Consider the following 15,147-nt stretch of genomic DNA (forward strand, 5'->3'; position numbering starts at 1 on the left):
GGTGGCACCATAAAATAAGCATTTTTAATGTGAAAATTTAGAGTATCGCATACTGTAGTTTCAGAATATTCTTATCTCTGAGTACTGTGGTGGACTTGACTGTACATCTAAACACCTAAATACTGATTCATTGGTCAAGGCAGGTTTTGTATGACACTGCTACACATCTGCTGACCCTCTGACCCTCTGGTACCCATCTTACTCAGCTGTGTTCTGAGATGGCAACCTCTGCACGGTGGATAGGAACAGATCTCTGCCTGGTTAGAATACAGAATTTCCAGAAAAATCGACATGTCCTGCTTGGAGCAATCACAAAGGCTCAAGGACTGCCAAAATGTCACTTTAGTTAGATAAATTCAGGTTTACCACACCCATGAAGGCACAAGCAACACATGCCCGTCCTACACATGCTCATCCTGCTGCCAGCTCATGCAGTGCTATAACAGGGCAGGGTAAGAGACCATGCTTCCTTCCACAGAGCTGAGTGCACTGACATTAAGAGAGAGCCAACATGACAAAATGAATTAGGATTTTAACTAGGAGCAAATGGCATCTTAATACAGACAACTGTGATGAGATACTCTTCACGCCATTAGAGATAGTGGACCCAAACAAAAAAGCATTGTTGCATTCTGCTTTCAGGACATTTTAACAACAGCAACAACTGGCTCCTGTGGCTTGGTATAAAGCAAATACTGCTTTAATGTACAGAGAGTAATTTCCACTGGCTCCAGTACCCTCAGGAGCAGAACAACAAAGCTTATATTTGATGCAATGGAAACTGCCTCCCAATGTTAACTGAAGAGTGAGGTGATGAGAGTGATCTACAGCTATGCTTGTCAGGGAAGGGGGGCATGCTAGCCAGGCAACCTCCTTCGTGCACCTTGGGATCAGTAAGTATTTGGACTGGACAGCCCAAAAAACAGATAGCATCTTGATTTCTAAGTATTGTTAGCAATAAGACACAAGCAAACTATTATTCTTTAAGTGCTTTTTAAAGGTCTTTACAATACTAATCTGAACAGCCCAAGCTGTTTAAGTGACAAGCTGGCCTTTATCATCCACAGCCAGGTTTCCAGCACAAAACTGCCATAAATTTGTAAAATGCAGGGTGGTGGCTGTTGTTTTTTTTGAGGGGGAAGGTTTACTTTTTTCCCTCCTCCCTGAACAGTAATAATAAAGGATCTTAGCCAGCACTGCAATGCTGAGATCAACAAAAGCGCTCCTTTGGGCTCCAACCCAATAATCTAAAGCTTCAGATAATTTAATTTCTCCAGCTATAAATAAAGAGCTATATAAATAACAAACTGATGCCTCTTTCAGAACAGCATAGAAGTTCCCTGTTTAAATGAATTAAAATCAGAGCTACAAGACACAGGGGCTAATAAAACAGCCCAACTGCATATAACTCTCAAATATGTTGCAGAGAACTGAGTGGATGCGGGGGGTGTAATAGCACAGCTGATTATGAAGGAATAGGGTACTGTGCCTCCTTTAAAGAGCCCCTACAGAGAAAGGTAAGCCTGAGAAAAAGAGCAACACCTTTCCCTCTGGTTCTGCATAATGGGGAAAAAACATCCTTTAAAGGCTGGGGGAGGAGGGGAGGTAAAGACTGCAACAGGAATCTCTATTTCCCTCTTCTCTTTTTGCATTAAAATTTCTGTTTGTTCTAGACAAGCCTGTGGAGAACAAATGAAATTTATGTCTTCAGTGATGATGTGAACTGAAAGCTGGAGTGCAGATGGAAAGTAATTCTATAGACATTAATCTGTGCGGGCTAGAACCAAACTAAGACTATTTTAATTCACATCTGTTTGCAATTAGTAAAGTCTGTATGGGATTTTTAGAAACTATGTTATCATTAAATATCTTTAAACTGAGTAGGAATTTTCAGTATTTTTATTAAGTTAACTCAAGGTAGCATACAATCCACATGCAGACTATATGAACATAATTAACAATGTGAATTAAACCAGAATTAATCTGATTCAGAACAACATAACTAATTAAGCATATTTTATTGACAGATCAGCCCTTAGCTTGTGCAACTCTTTGCTGAGCACCATTTGATGTCAATGCTGAATTAATATTTTACATAGTTGACTATGGCAGTTAGTATTTGTGTCCTCTTGGTTTGTCATATTAATGCATCTCTTAGACATTCAAATTTCTATCAGGAAAAACAGGTGAGCCACACTTGACATTTTTGTTATTTCTAGGCTTAAAAACTAGCAATTAGATATATATACACACATTTTTTAAGTGGGAGAGAAATAATAACATACAAATATTTTTTATTCCTTCTCACAGATGACCTGTAAAGAATAGGGATTAATTTGTACCTAAATACATATGCAACAAACACTTTTCAGTTTTCCCTCAGCAAGGTTGTCTTGACCTTGAAAGAAAAAAAAAGAAACAAAGCAAGAGAAAAAAAGATGGGGCAGGTATCCAATATTTACCAGCTTAGCTTTATAGCAGGTACTGGATTGCTCCATAGTAATAGGTATGGAGCCAGAGGAAGGGAAGATCGTAGATGAACACAATACTTAGGTTTTCTAAAATTTAGATTATACACATAGTTTGAGTTTAATAATGTTATGATAACAAGGCTGAAATTTTCAACAATTCCTCCCCACCAGCAACTGCCACAAACTTCTCCAATGCAGAAAATAAGTTTAACTTCTCCCATGCAGAAGATAAGTTTAACCCAGCGAACACTAAATTCCAATAAACATTTTTAGGAGTGGTGAGAAATTTGCAGTACCAGACTAATCCCTTTTTACCCAAAGGTTTATTAAAAGGGCCTGAAGAGACCGAGTAACTGTCACCCTTTTAGTCTGGCCTCAGATTCTGCAATAAATAACAAGCAACATGATGAGCAGTGAAAAAAATAATAAATGTATATATATATATATAGTATTTGAACGTTTCCATCTCTGAAGAATGAGAAAGAAAATTTACCATGTAACCGTAAAGGGAGAAATCAAAACCAGACGGTTCTCCTGGGTGTGGCCAGAACACAGAAATTAAACAAAAAACAACAACAAAAATAAAATAAAGTAAAATAAAAAAGAAATAAAACCAAAGAAAACTAAACAGAGCCCCTTGAAATCCATGCATTGTTAACCCTTCGTTTGTCATGGAGTTTAGACCAGTCACCTCAGCAGCAGCGTCTTTGCCTTGTACCACTGGAACATGCAGCCAGCAACCAGCCTTGCTGTTATCTGCTGCTGTGCTTGTTTCTAACCAAGTTTTTTTTTGTTTTTTTTCCCCTTATTTCAATATTAAACTTTTAAAAGCCTGAAAAAATTCCCAAAGAGGCAGCAGTTTAGGCTACCTGTTTCCAAGGCATTTGGAAAGAGTAGGAGGGTTTCAGCTATAATCCACCTGAGATGAGCAGGGCTGAATGCACCGACAGCAACACAGCACAAAACCCAGAAACAAGTTATTGAAGTCACACACACAAATGCACCCCTCACGTTGGAGAAAATATCTGTGTAAACCAAACTGCCACCATTCCAGGAGCTCTTCCAGCTCCTCCCAGCCCCTGTGCCATGATTTGCATTAAGGTACATACACATGTAGAACATGCACATGTCCGTGTACCTGTGCAATCTGGTGAGTCAGATACAGAAATTAACCTGACTAAAAAAAAAACACAATATAAGTATCTTCAAAAAATCCTGCAGGGCTATTTTTAAGCTCTATCATTTCCACAATCCAGCTTGAGCTGCTCCACTGCCAATCCCTGCTGCAAAACAGCAGAGGGGGCAGAGGCCAGCAGCGAGGAGCTGGAGCCCAGCCTGCACTGCTGGGCAGCGAGAGCCTGGGGCTTCAGAGCAGCTCCAGCCAGCTCAGGACAGGGGCTTCACAGCCCCAGTCATCCCCAGTGTGTGCTGCTCCTCCTCTCTTCAACTGATCCTGGACCTCACTGCGTGGTCCATGAGTTTAACAGGCTGAACTGACTGAAGACAAGCTCATTCCTTTCCCTGCTGCATCAGCTAATTTAGCACCTAGATCCAGCTCCCTACATAGTGAAGTGAGCACTGCTAGAAAAGCACTCCTACAGAAGCAGTAGATCAGCTTATACTATGAAACCATAAACGTCAGCCTGAAATGCAAGTTTAAATATATCAGTTCAGTGTATGGACTAATTGATCTCTTTAGTTCAGTATTGCAGACTTCAAGGCATGAAACCAATGAACTAGGATAAAGGGAGACTGGTCATGTCTCCTTCATGCCACTGGCATCCTAAAGGGATTTGGTGACCTGAGAAAGTGATGCTGGTCACCAGTACTTAAATTGTTTTTAAACCTCATTGTATTAACAACAACATTGTTTGTATTTCTGGTTCAACTGATGAAATCTGACCAAAAATTATAAAATGAATTAAAATGAAAACAAGATTTCTAATTCATTTTATGCAATAAGGGGCTTTCCACTGAGTGGAAACTAGGCCCAGAACAAGAGTGCCTCAACTCAAAGCACCTAATCCCTTTAAAGTAGAAATAAATGCACATGCAAACTTACAATCTTTAAGGCACCATTACCAAAACCTAGTCACATTCTTATCTTAACTTACAGTTAACTGCAAACTTAAAAATCCACACAGCTTCCACAGAAGTTTTTTGTTAATATAGGTTTACTTACATAAATTCAAACACCAACAGATGCAATTTCTCTCATAACCGACTACACAACTAATATTTGAAATAAATATGAAGCACTTATAGGCCCTATAGTCCTATACAAGAATTTGGAGATCTGGGTCTCCCAAGTGGAAATCAGTGAGGGACATAAAACTTACAGTATCCTGAAACCATGAGCTCCTCTGCATCAATATGAACTCTTACCATTTTAAAAGCTACAAACAACCCCAAAACCACCAAAACCCACTCCCTATTCAACCAAGATTTTGCTGTATCCTTACATACTCTTGGTCTCTGAATGTCAATGAGGGCACATCTTGGAATGCCACACGGTACACAGCTGGTGAGCAAAGAGCTTGGATTCCCTTCCCCTGCAGTTTTACAAATGCCACAGGGTACTCATTACACAGGCAGACTGCATTAATTCTGCAAATATGTCCACTTGTTCAATTCAACACAATAGTGGCAAAATACCTATCTAGAGGATGCATCTCCACTAACAAAAGGAGCAGGAATCCTCTCGACTTCCTCTGGAGGTGTTTTATTCACGGTTCAGTGAAGTGCATGGTAAACTGCAACCATGGGCAGAATGCTATTTAAAGGCACTTATACCAGTCAGAGCTAGAAATGTAATGGTAAACAGGATAAATGAAACAAACAGCTAGTTTCCTGGAAGCAAGCAAAAAAAGCCAAATACATCAAGGGAAAACTGACGTCATTCTATTAAACAAGAAAAAAACAAAATGTAATTCAAGGAATGTTTAAAGTTTTTATCTTGTTTCTCACACAGAGTGAAGCAGTAGCAGTGTGAGGCCTATCAGGGCCCATATATTCCTACTAAACAGACTCAATCTGGGAAGAAAGCGAGTTACAAAACAAGAATTCATATTGCTTTGAGAGAAGAATCAGCAAAACTCATTAACTGCCTCCTACGCTGCTGTGATAGAGAAAGTCAACAAATACCATTTCTGAAAGAACCTGAGGTGAGATGGATACACCCAGCTCCCTCTTTGGTCACCAAACTCTCTAAGTACACAGAGATCCTGAAGATGCAGCCAGTTTGACAGATCTTCCCCAGGCTGTCAAAGAAAACTGCCTGGTCATCTCAGGTGGATTCAAAATGAAGAATGCTACCTGAACACCTCCTCCAGTCCCTCCTACTGACAGCACTGGAGCGATCCCAGTAGAGTTCTCCCGCCACAGCTTGGCGGGGACAAAGCGCTGCTCAACCCTGTCGCACACTGGGTGGGGGCAAACCCAGGGCAGTTTGCAATTTACCACTGTACCTTTAAAATATTTACAAAACATATACACAAAACACTACAACCCTTAGGAACCCAGGGAGGGGAAGGGAGCATTGAGAACACAGCACAAGGCAGGCAGCAGGAGCATCTGCTTTCGGATTCCCAAGAGAGAGGAGGAGGAGAAGAAGAGAGAGAGGTTTCATATCATTAGATTAGAATGGAAACCACAGGGCAGGAAAATGCATTCAGATTTTTTTTCCTAAGGTGTAGGAAGAACCCAAGAGTGAGTGAGTGGCCTCCAGAAAGATCCATTTCCTTTGCTTCACCATCAGATCACCAAACTGTAGTTTTTCCATTATTATGTGAATACCAGGTGCTTCGTGCAGCTACACCCCACTCAAACACTGGGGCCTCCCATTTTCATGCTAAGCAGGAAGAATCTTGCATTCTTTTTAAAAGAAGAATTATTTTGGGTGAGAAGGATGCAAAGATACAATGAAATAACTCTTTGGCTGTTTTCTCATTCTGTTCAGATTCTGGACAACCCTCAATACAGGCTACTAGTTTTGTAACTGCTTTTTGCTGCAAGACAACAAAAAAGCAGTAGAAAACTGCATGGTTAATAAAGACTAGAAGAACATTTCTCTTTTTTTCTTTTTTTTTTTTTTCCAAATATTTATTAAGGGTTCAGGGTCAACATTCATCAAGGAACTCTTCAGTAATAATTTTTGTTTTAACTGAAAACCAGAAGCCTTGGGCTTTAGCAACAGCACAAGAAGGTATTTTTCATAGTCATAAATCAAGACTTCACAGAAAAGCTTTCAATGTCAATGCTGCCTAGAAGGGAAAGGGCAGCCGTGGGCGTTTAATACACAGGGCTGTATGGATGGGAGAGAGAGAGTGAAGTTCATGTGTGAAGAGGAAAACACTGCTCTGGAAAGCATAGGCAGTGGGATATGAAGAACATTTTGCCAGGCCAGTTATTTTTGTTCTTTCTTTTGCAATTATATGTGAACAAGTAGGGATTTGATAGAGGCCAGAGGCTATTCTCAAAACCAAACAATAATGACTAAAATCAAAAGTAATTCACAGGTAGCTTTGGCCTATAAATATCAAAAGAACAGCAGAGAGCAGAATAAATATTTACAAATTCAGCACAGCTGATTGTTTTGGTAAAGCATATAGATTTTTAACCATGCAGGGAAGTAAAACTCTAACTAAACCATATAGACATTTACTTGTTCAGACTGTCTTGTTAAAAAACAAAACAAGAGAAAACCATGGTATTAAGCAGAAACAGAGGATGAGGGGAAAGGACTAAAACTCATGTCTTTTGTATACAAATCAATGGCTTTCTGGTTTCCAGGTAATACAGGACTGAAGAATTTCAGAATGCATCTTGGGCAACATGGGTGGAAATTTGCAGAAGGCTCTGAACGTGAACATACCCCAGAATATATCTTGAAGCAAAGAGGCCACCATAAAAACTGTGGACCTCAAATCCAAGCAAAAGGCATAGACTCTAAACCAAAACTGCTTAGCTGAATTGCAACTTCAAAACCTTTTGTGTGCATGCACACATGTGCACACACGTGTGTGTGAGGAGGAGGGAAATTTTGTTTTAATTGAAAATGGGAATCTTAGCATTGATTAAGTCAAGCAGAGTATAGACATGCACTGTGCAAGCTTCCCCCATAGAGCTTTGGCAATGCACCTCGCTCCTGACCTGCAAAACTCCCTGCTATTCCAGTGCTGAACCTCCTGGGCAGAGAGAGAATCACAGCAATTTGTCATTGTGGTGATACTGGTTACATGATGAGAACCAATTGCCAATTAGGACAGAGACCACTGAATCTCTCTGCAGCTGACCTGAGCAACATTTGAAATCTCATCTCCAGAGATATAAATTGCCATTAACCCTCAACAAAACTTGCCTCTTAATATATCTGTAAGAAGAAAACAGGAGTGTGAATGCAAATTCTGTGGGGGAGGTCCACATGGGGCAGGACAAGTGGAATGAGGATGCTTATATTAAAGCACCAATATCTCAAACATGAAAGGTCAGTATCTCAGAAATGCCAAATAAGTCTGCAAAACAGTATATAAAATCCTTCCACATATGAGATATGACAGTTTTTCTACAGAAGTCTTTTAATGCAATGAAAATGGCAGGGATGGGAGTGAGTTTAGCTTTTGTTCTTACAGCCTCCCATCACACAAAGCTGTTTTACCTTATTCTGCCTTCCTCACAGGGCAGCCATTGCCAATGCAATGGAAACGGGTTGGTATGAAGGCTCAGCTGACTGAGACCCTGTTTGTTCAAAAGGCTGGAGAACCTGATCCCACAGACAGGAGCATCTCTGAGCACTTGTACATGCTACCCAGAAACAATCATGCTCAGAGTCTCAAGTCAGAGGGAACAGGAGACAATCCCTAAAATAGCTTTTCCCTTCCCCCATCACTCTAATTCCTGCTGATCTCTACAGAATATGTTCTCTAGGCAATGAACTGCCTTTTACTCTGCAATCAAAACAAGAGAAGCGGGTACAGAAACAGGACTTACCTTCGAGCCACGCTCATTAAAGATTATCTCTACATCAAGGATTTTGCCAAATTGCTGCAGAGAGACAAGGGAAAAGAAAAAAAAAACATTTATTTTTGGCGGTACATTTTTCCTACCTTTTGCAAGGGCTGGCTTAGTGCAAGAAGGTAGGTGAGAATATTTCCATTTCTAGCATACAGGCAAAGGGATAAAATTCCAGTGACATGACCCAGTTCTCTTGGGTTAAAACATGCAGATCATCATGGTCACAAACTCCAGGTTTTCTCACAAAAGTCTAAAGGAAGAAAAACAATCTCCAGAAGAGTTTCAGGGATCTGAGGAAGCTCATCTTTCCCCCGTTAATCTAAACAATTCTTCTTTCCCTCATTCTACTATTTCACCTAAGACATGGTTCTATGATTTAATCTCAGATATCCAACAACATTTCTCACATATAATTCAACATTTCAACTTCCTCCTGAAGTGGCTATAACAAAGAGAAACTTAAAAGTGATGTTTCTCTGGAGGGAATAGTAACATAAGACTCCCAGCCTCAGGGAATTCCAACACTAAAGCTTCTTTCCTTCCCTTTGTTTTCCAAAACTCCAAGCCTTCAAAAGAATTTATGGCAGATTCAGAAACCATGAAAATGAAAAATTCCCAACAGTTTGTTTTTCAGAAAAAGATCATTCAACTTAAACCTGTGACATATACTAGGTGGTCAACAACCTGTGCAAGCTTATCACACATACTAGAATTCTGACCTCTGCCTCAGCCTGGAGACCCCAAGGAGAGCTCTGCACTGAAAAGGTTCCAAAGAGCTCCCTATTTAGCACAGAAGGAAATCTACCACTTCCGTGGAACCATGTATGGATTACATCTTTCACCTTGCTAGGAACTAATTAAAATACTTTATTGAAGCAGCCAGACTCAGAACAGTAGCCTAGAAGTAAAAGTCACCACTTCAACAGAGGCTCACAGTGCTCTGTCCTCCAGGAGTGTCAATGCTCTATTTCCAAACTGGATGTCTGCTGTCTAGATGTCATTTTTAGGAGTGTGTATATGGAATAGTCTTCATTTTAGAGACACATACATACTGTACTCAGACAAATGCTAGATCAGTTTTTCCTATTCCATTATTTAGGAAAGCTTCCATCAACATGGTTTTGATTGAAGTTTGATAGCAAATGAAGGAAGGATCAACAAGAAAATAAAGAATGGTTTTACAGTTAAAAAAGATGGTGAACACAGGGTCTAGGCACTGAGACACTCTCCCCTTTGCCCAGCATTCTTAAAATAGCATTTTTTTTTTAATTTAACAGTTGCATTCAGAGTCAAATGAGTATAATACTAATTCTGTTGGTGACCCTCTCAAAAGGCTTGCGGCGAGAGTTGAAAACCTGGAACATTTACAGCAGAGAGCCATGGTGGCTAAGAAGAAGCTCTGAATATGTTAAGCAACAAAAAGTTGCTGAGTCCCTTGAACAAGTATTCCGCAACTGTCTGCAAGCAAACAAAACCCTTCCAACAGTTTTAGCTATAGTTTCTGTCTGCTTGTCTTCTCCATTTTTAAAAAGGAGATCTTGGTTCACAGATGTTGTTTTTACTGTTCTATTGTTTAAGGACAATACTTGATCCTCTATTCATCCCAAGAACAATTGAATTCACAACATCCTACGTTACACAAGTTTGAATAATGCTAATGTAAACATGCATCTTCCTTGAAACCTCAACATCCCAACAACTTAGGCTTGATCCATGCTGGTTCCTTTTTTGACTGCTTCTCTGCCAATCACAGCTAAAATACGTTTTCTATTTCTATCCCACACTTGGTGTGGGCTTGTCAATAAAGGAGATTAACTGTTGATTGCTTTTTGTTGTCTTTGTTGCATACAGCTTTGCTACTGCCATGAAAGGAATCAGTCATGATTGTCATGATTGCTTTCTTGGTAGACTCTCTCAGCATCGTTACATGACTGGGGCTGAACCAATTCAGCAACTTGTGGCTGCTGAAGGGCTGTCCCTGCTCCTTTGTCCTTCCTTGTCTGGTCTCACCAGCCTTCCAGAGCTGGCCTCAGTTTTCATTCTCACCTGCAGATAAGCTGATACAGCTCAGCAATGTTGCGAAAACCTAGCCCAAGAAAAGGAACACATACAAAGATTTTGACAATTTACTGAGCTGAAGTGGCTTGAAGGGTCAGTGAGCATTACAGCTCAAAGAAGCAAAAGGGAGCAGAAAGCAGCACACCCTGCCCAAGAGCAGGATCTGTCCCCTGCCAGATCAGCTCAGCTGCCTAGTCTTGCCACACACACTGAAACAGCCAGGCTCTCAATAAATGCAAATGCCAAAATTATTTTCAAAATCTTAAAAGCCATCAAAAATCACCATTTTCTACCTCATTAGAATCATCTTGAAAGAGAACAAACTGGGCAGCTCCTGGTGCACAATTAGGCCGTGCCATCCTCCCCTCTCTGCACAGCCGGCTGGGCTGGATCCTGGGGCATTGCTGCCAGCAGTGCCTGCCAGCCCTGCTGGTCTGAGCTCCCCGTGCAGGGCTCCCACCCAACAGGAACCCTGTGCTGGGCCTTTGACTCCTCGTGCTGGCAGAACGCCGGCGGTGACACTGAACGCGAGAGGTCTGAGCGAGCTGCACAAGAGGGGGCATGGCCCTCCCTGCCTAGAAGATGGTGGAGGTACAGCATTTCCTACATGACAGAATTAAGAGCCTGCAGTCACAGCAAACACAGGCTTGACATCTACTGCAATGGGCTACATCCACCCATGCAAACTGCCCCAATCTCTTTTCCACCCGGGACTTGTGGGTGTTTGAAGAGGCAAGGGGAAGGACCTCCCTGGGAGAGGAGAGCAGAGACAATGGGGGCTGACTGCTGAATGGAGGCTTGCTGGGGAGGGGTTTCCTGCTCCCTGAAATTCCCAGAAGGAAAGCAGAGCTGGGAGGCAGAAGGACCTGTGCTGGGCTCTTCAAGGGCCTGCTGCAGCCATTGCCACAGCTCCTAACACGAGACCTCTTGTCCCCACTGCTGCAATGGTTACAGCAGGTCCCAGCACTAGAAGGCACTGTTTTTTTGGTAGCATGCCAGAATTTTCCTGAAGAATGAAAGCAGGAAAAAAAGAACTAGTTCATTTTAACAGTTTATAACTCCTTCAAAGCTGAATCTAATTTAGTGGAATATAAAAAGGCACTTTGTTCCCCGATGGTGCTTCGCCTAACAAATGTCAACAGTCTATTGCAAACAATCGAAGTTATAAGAGCTCCTTAGTGAAAGGTCACAATTTTTGTATGAGAAATGCTAGGCCATCTAAATACAAGGGTCAACACCAAGAGTCCTCATAATAATATTTTAAAATAATGTATATACAGGCATGTTTGTATTGTTCAAAAGACATAGGGACTGGCCAAATAAAACAAGTCCCATGCTTAAGTCATCCATGAGGACTAACTCTCTAATCTCTAACCTTGAAGACATGAAATCACTGAGCTCACAGACTTGATTGGCTCACTCAATGATTACCAAGAACTTCTACTTGGAACTCTGCACAGGCTCTGGAGGAGGTATTGCAGGACTACCTGTCTCCAATTCTCCCCATCATGATTTAGAAAGCTTACTATATGACCAAGAGGCCAGCATTCCTTACCACATCAGGTCATGCAAGCAGCCACCTCCATGAACTGCTCACACACATACCATGTGATGGGAAATTACACACACACATGGTATTCCAGTCATGCCACAGCAAAGGAGCTATAGAATCTTGTTTTATCTTACTGGTCTCTTCCCTGGAATGAACTTGACAAGCTTTTAGTTATTTATGGTAAAGCAGGTAAATAAGAATCAGACCCTCTACAATGGTAGCAGGGAGTGTTGGAAGTAACAGTTTTTAAGAGGCATAAAGATACAAACAGACAGGAGTTATGACCAGAAACTAATCTTCTTGCTTGAATACAATCTACCTTATTATAGATGCAAAGGCATGGTGCAAGAAAAGAGATGCATGCTGTGTGTTTCTTTTCACACAGATGTCATGAAGGCAACAGATTTTTCCAGCTGAGGCCACAGCTACATTAAACATAATAAATTTGAGAGATCTGGCACTAGAGAGCTTTTGTCTTCCAAGGCACTGACAATTTGGTAGGGCCCCTCCTATGTGCTCTGTTCCAGCTGGCCCTGACTCCTGTGCCTGTCTAGGGCTTTCAAAATCAGCTCCAAAATGTGCCAGACTTAATAACTTAATCCTAAAGATGTTAACAACAGAGACTACAAGGCAAATTCTCTAGAAATCATGGAACAAAAAAAGATAATGAGAGACATCCTGTGACAGCCTTATCCCTACAAGAAAACTCTAACTGTCCAAGCAGTTTCACCAGCCCTACAAAATTCACTAAGACATGAGTCCAGTGAGCTATATGAACTTTAAAGGTGTCAAACAGTCCATTCTTAAAGATGGTCAATATTCAAAATAGCCAAGAAACCAACATCCTGTGCAGGAAACCATGAGGCACATGAGCAAGAGCATTTTATAAGCAGGATAGATCCATGCTACAGAGAGAGTCCTTTCCCTAGGTCCCAGCTCCATGGGATATCATTTCAGCTGAGCACAACTGGCTCCATCATACCGTGTATTAGTCAGTGCTTAGTTATGGCAGCATGGTCTGCCAGAGGTACACTGTCAGCACACCAACTTCCTCACCCAAAGCTGAGTCACATCTCTTCAAGCAATGGGGCCAACCCATGTCAGCCAAGCTACACCACTATGCTTTGCTGACAGGAAGATGGAAGCATCAAGGATTTATAAACCAAAGCACTACCACATTTTACCAAGTGAACAGATAATGAACAAGCACTAAGCAGCCCTTAGTAGGGTTGAGCTGTTGCCCAAAAAAATACACATTTCTGAGAAACCAGACTTTACAGGAAGCCAGACAGAGTGCAGATTTCTAACAGGATTTACAGACAACAGCCATCACAGGAAAAAAAAAAAAACAAAACACGATGATGAACACAGTTTCTCAGTCTTTTATTGTTCTCTAAATACCAAATAAAAGATTTTCACATGAAACAGTGAGATGGGGCTGAACAGTATTGCAGGCCAGCACCCAGAGAGACATCTTAACACAAGTCTAGCTTCCAGATCTATCCTTCCAGCTCCTTGTCCTGCTTTGTGCCATTCCCCGGAGGTGTGACTGCAGTGTAACCTGGTACTGATGCTGTAGAAAAGGGTACTTGGACCCATGCCCACAAAAGCAGCATACATTCCAAAATCAATTTGAGAGTACTTAGCATGTAGACTGAATCCATATGAAACTGGGTCAATAAAAGACAACTCCATGTAATTTTACCCAGGCCTTTTATCCAATTAAATCCAACTACTGCATAACACTGTTTACTGAATGACATTCAGCACAGCCTTGCTGCAGACGCACCTAGTAACTCATAAGAAAATCTAAAAAATCTTAGATAAATGTATGATCCAGCCATCACTGCCTTCCAGCAGAGGGTCAGTACAGAAGTTGATAGCAGAGAGCTTTCTCAGAGCAAGACAGACAATACAAGAGCTATTGGCAGCTGCAGGGGCACAAGCACCCCTGCACACCATGGCCAGGCAGAAAAAACACAATGTTCAGGCAGCACTGAGCACACAAGTCCTTTCTGAAAGGTGGTTTCAGAAAACACCCAGGTGAAGCACATCAATATAATCAGCAGCACCTCTTATAACTCTAACTAACACCAGCAAGAACAAAGCCACACCCTGTGACAGGGGCTCACTGTCATCACAGGGAGAGCTTGGAAACAAGAAAAGCCAAAGAGAGACCACTTTATGCCAGAATATTTGCTCTCCAATACTGGTACATGGGACTTGTTACATGCAATTTGTGGCCAGTAGTACCAGGAGATGAAAAACCTAAAATACATCTTGATATCCAGAAGACAGAATCTCCTCCTTCGGGTGTCCAATCCGCTCAGGAAGCAGAGTCCCCTTAAGCAAGTGTGCCATTGCTATACTTTGGGCCCAGTGCATCAACACCTGCAGGTCAGAGCTTCTTGCTCTACCATATTATTACCCATAGACCTTAACACTTAAACAAGTACTTCTTCCATTGCCAATACCTGTGCATCACTAATTACTTCCATGATTCAATTTATTTACTGGCAAATACAGACTTAAAATTCTATCAAGTTCTTGCTGACAAAGAGCTGTAGTCTAATTTGTTATTGCTTTAGCCTCAAACTATAGGCTTATGGAGGTGTTTTGCTCTCTTGACACCAGAATGAAGTTGGATGAGAAATTATATCCACCAGGATATTTTAGGAAGTGCAAAGCGACAAAATGTTTCCTCAGAGGCCAAGATTTGAGGGCTGCAAGAGCTTCCAAAAGGATCTGAGCTTGCAGAACTCTGTAGCTTGGGTCATACAAAGCAGTGGTCTACCACAAAGATACATCATAAAGAACCTTGCAGTAGCAATATGAATTATGCTTAGAGAAGAAAAAGGATAACATCACCTGCCTGAATGTCATCCTTTTACAATGTAAAAAAACAGTGGCTACCATTCTGTCACCTGTAATAAATGACATTTTTAATAACTTCATTAACTGAAATTAATTAAATGGGACATAATAGTCACCTTTACAGAAAACATCTATGGGTTATTACTGCTGTAGCTGATAACACACAAAACCTCTTCATCA

The 15,147-nt window shown here is 41.2% G+C and overlaps 1 protein-coding gene across 21 annotated transcripts in view; it reads right to left on the reverse strand.

Moving 5' to 3' along the window:
- RBFOX2 (RNA binding fox-1 homolog 2) overlaps positions 1 to 15,147 on the reverse strand; it is a 171,221-nt gene that overhangs the window by 28,989 nt on the left and 127,085 nt on the right. For all 21 annotated transcript variants that reach the window (XR_011678544.1, XM_071422753.1, XM_071422771.1 and 18 more), the window contains one exon: positions 8,460 to 8,513. Coding sequence is in view for 20 of the 21 variants with exons in the window: in XM_071422753.1 (XP_071278854.1) it covers positions 8,460 to 8,513 (54 nt within the window). In the remaining variant the exon portion in view is untranslated. The remainder of the gene's footprint in view (positions 1 to 8,459; positions 8,514 to 15,147) is intronic.

This window comes from Agelaius tricolor, unplaced genomic scaffold (genome assembly GCF_023055355.1).
Source record: "Agelaius tricolor isolate 1412-34295 unplaced genomic scaffold, bAgeTri1.0.p SCAF_3, whole genome shotgun sequence".
NCBI lineage: Eukaryota > Metazoa > Chordata > Aves > Passeriformes > Icteridae > Agelaius > Agelaius tricolor.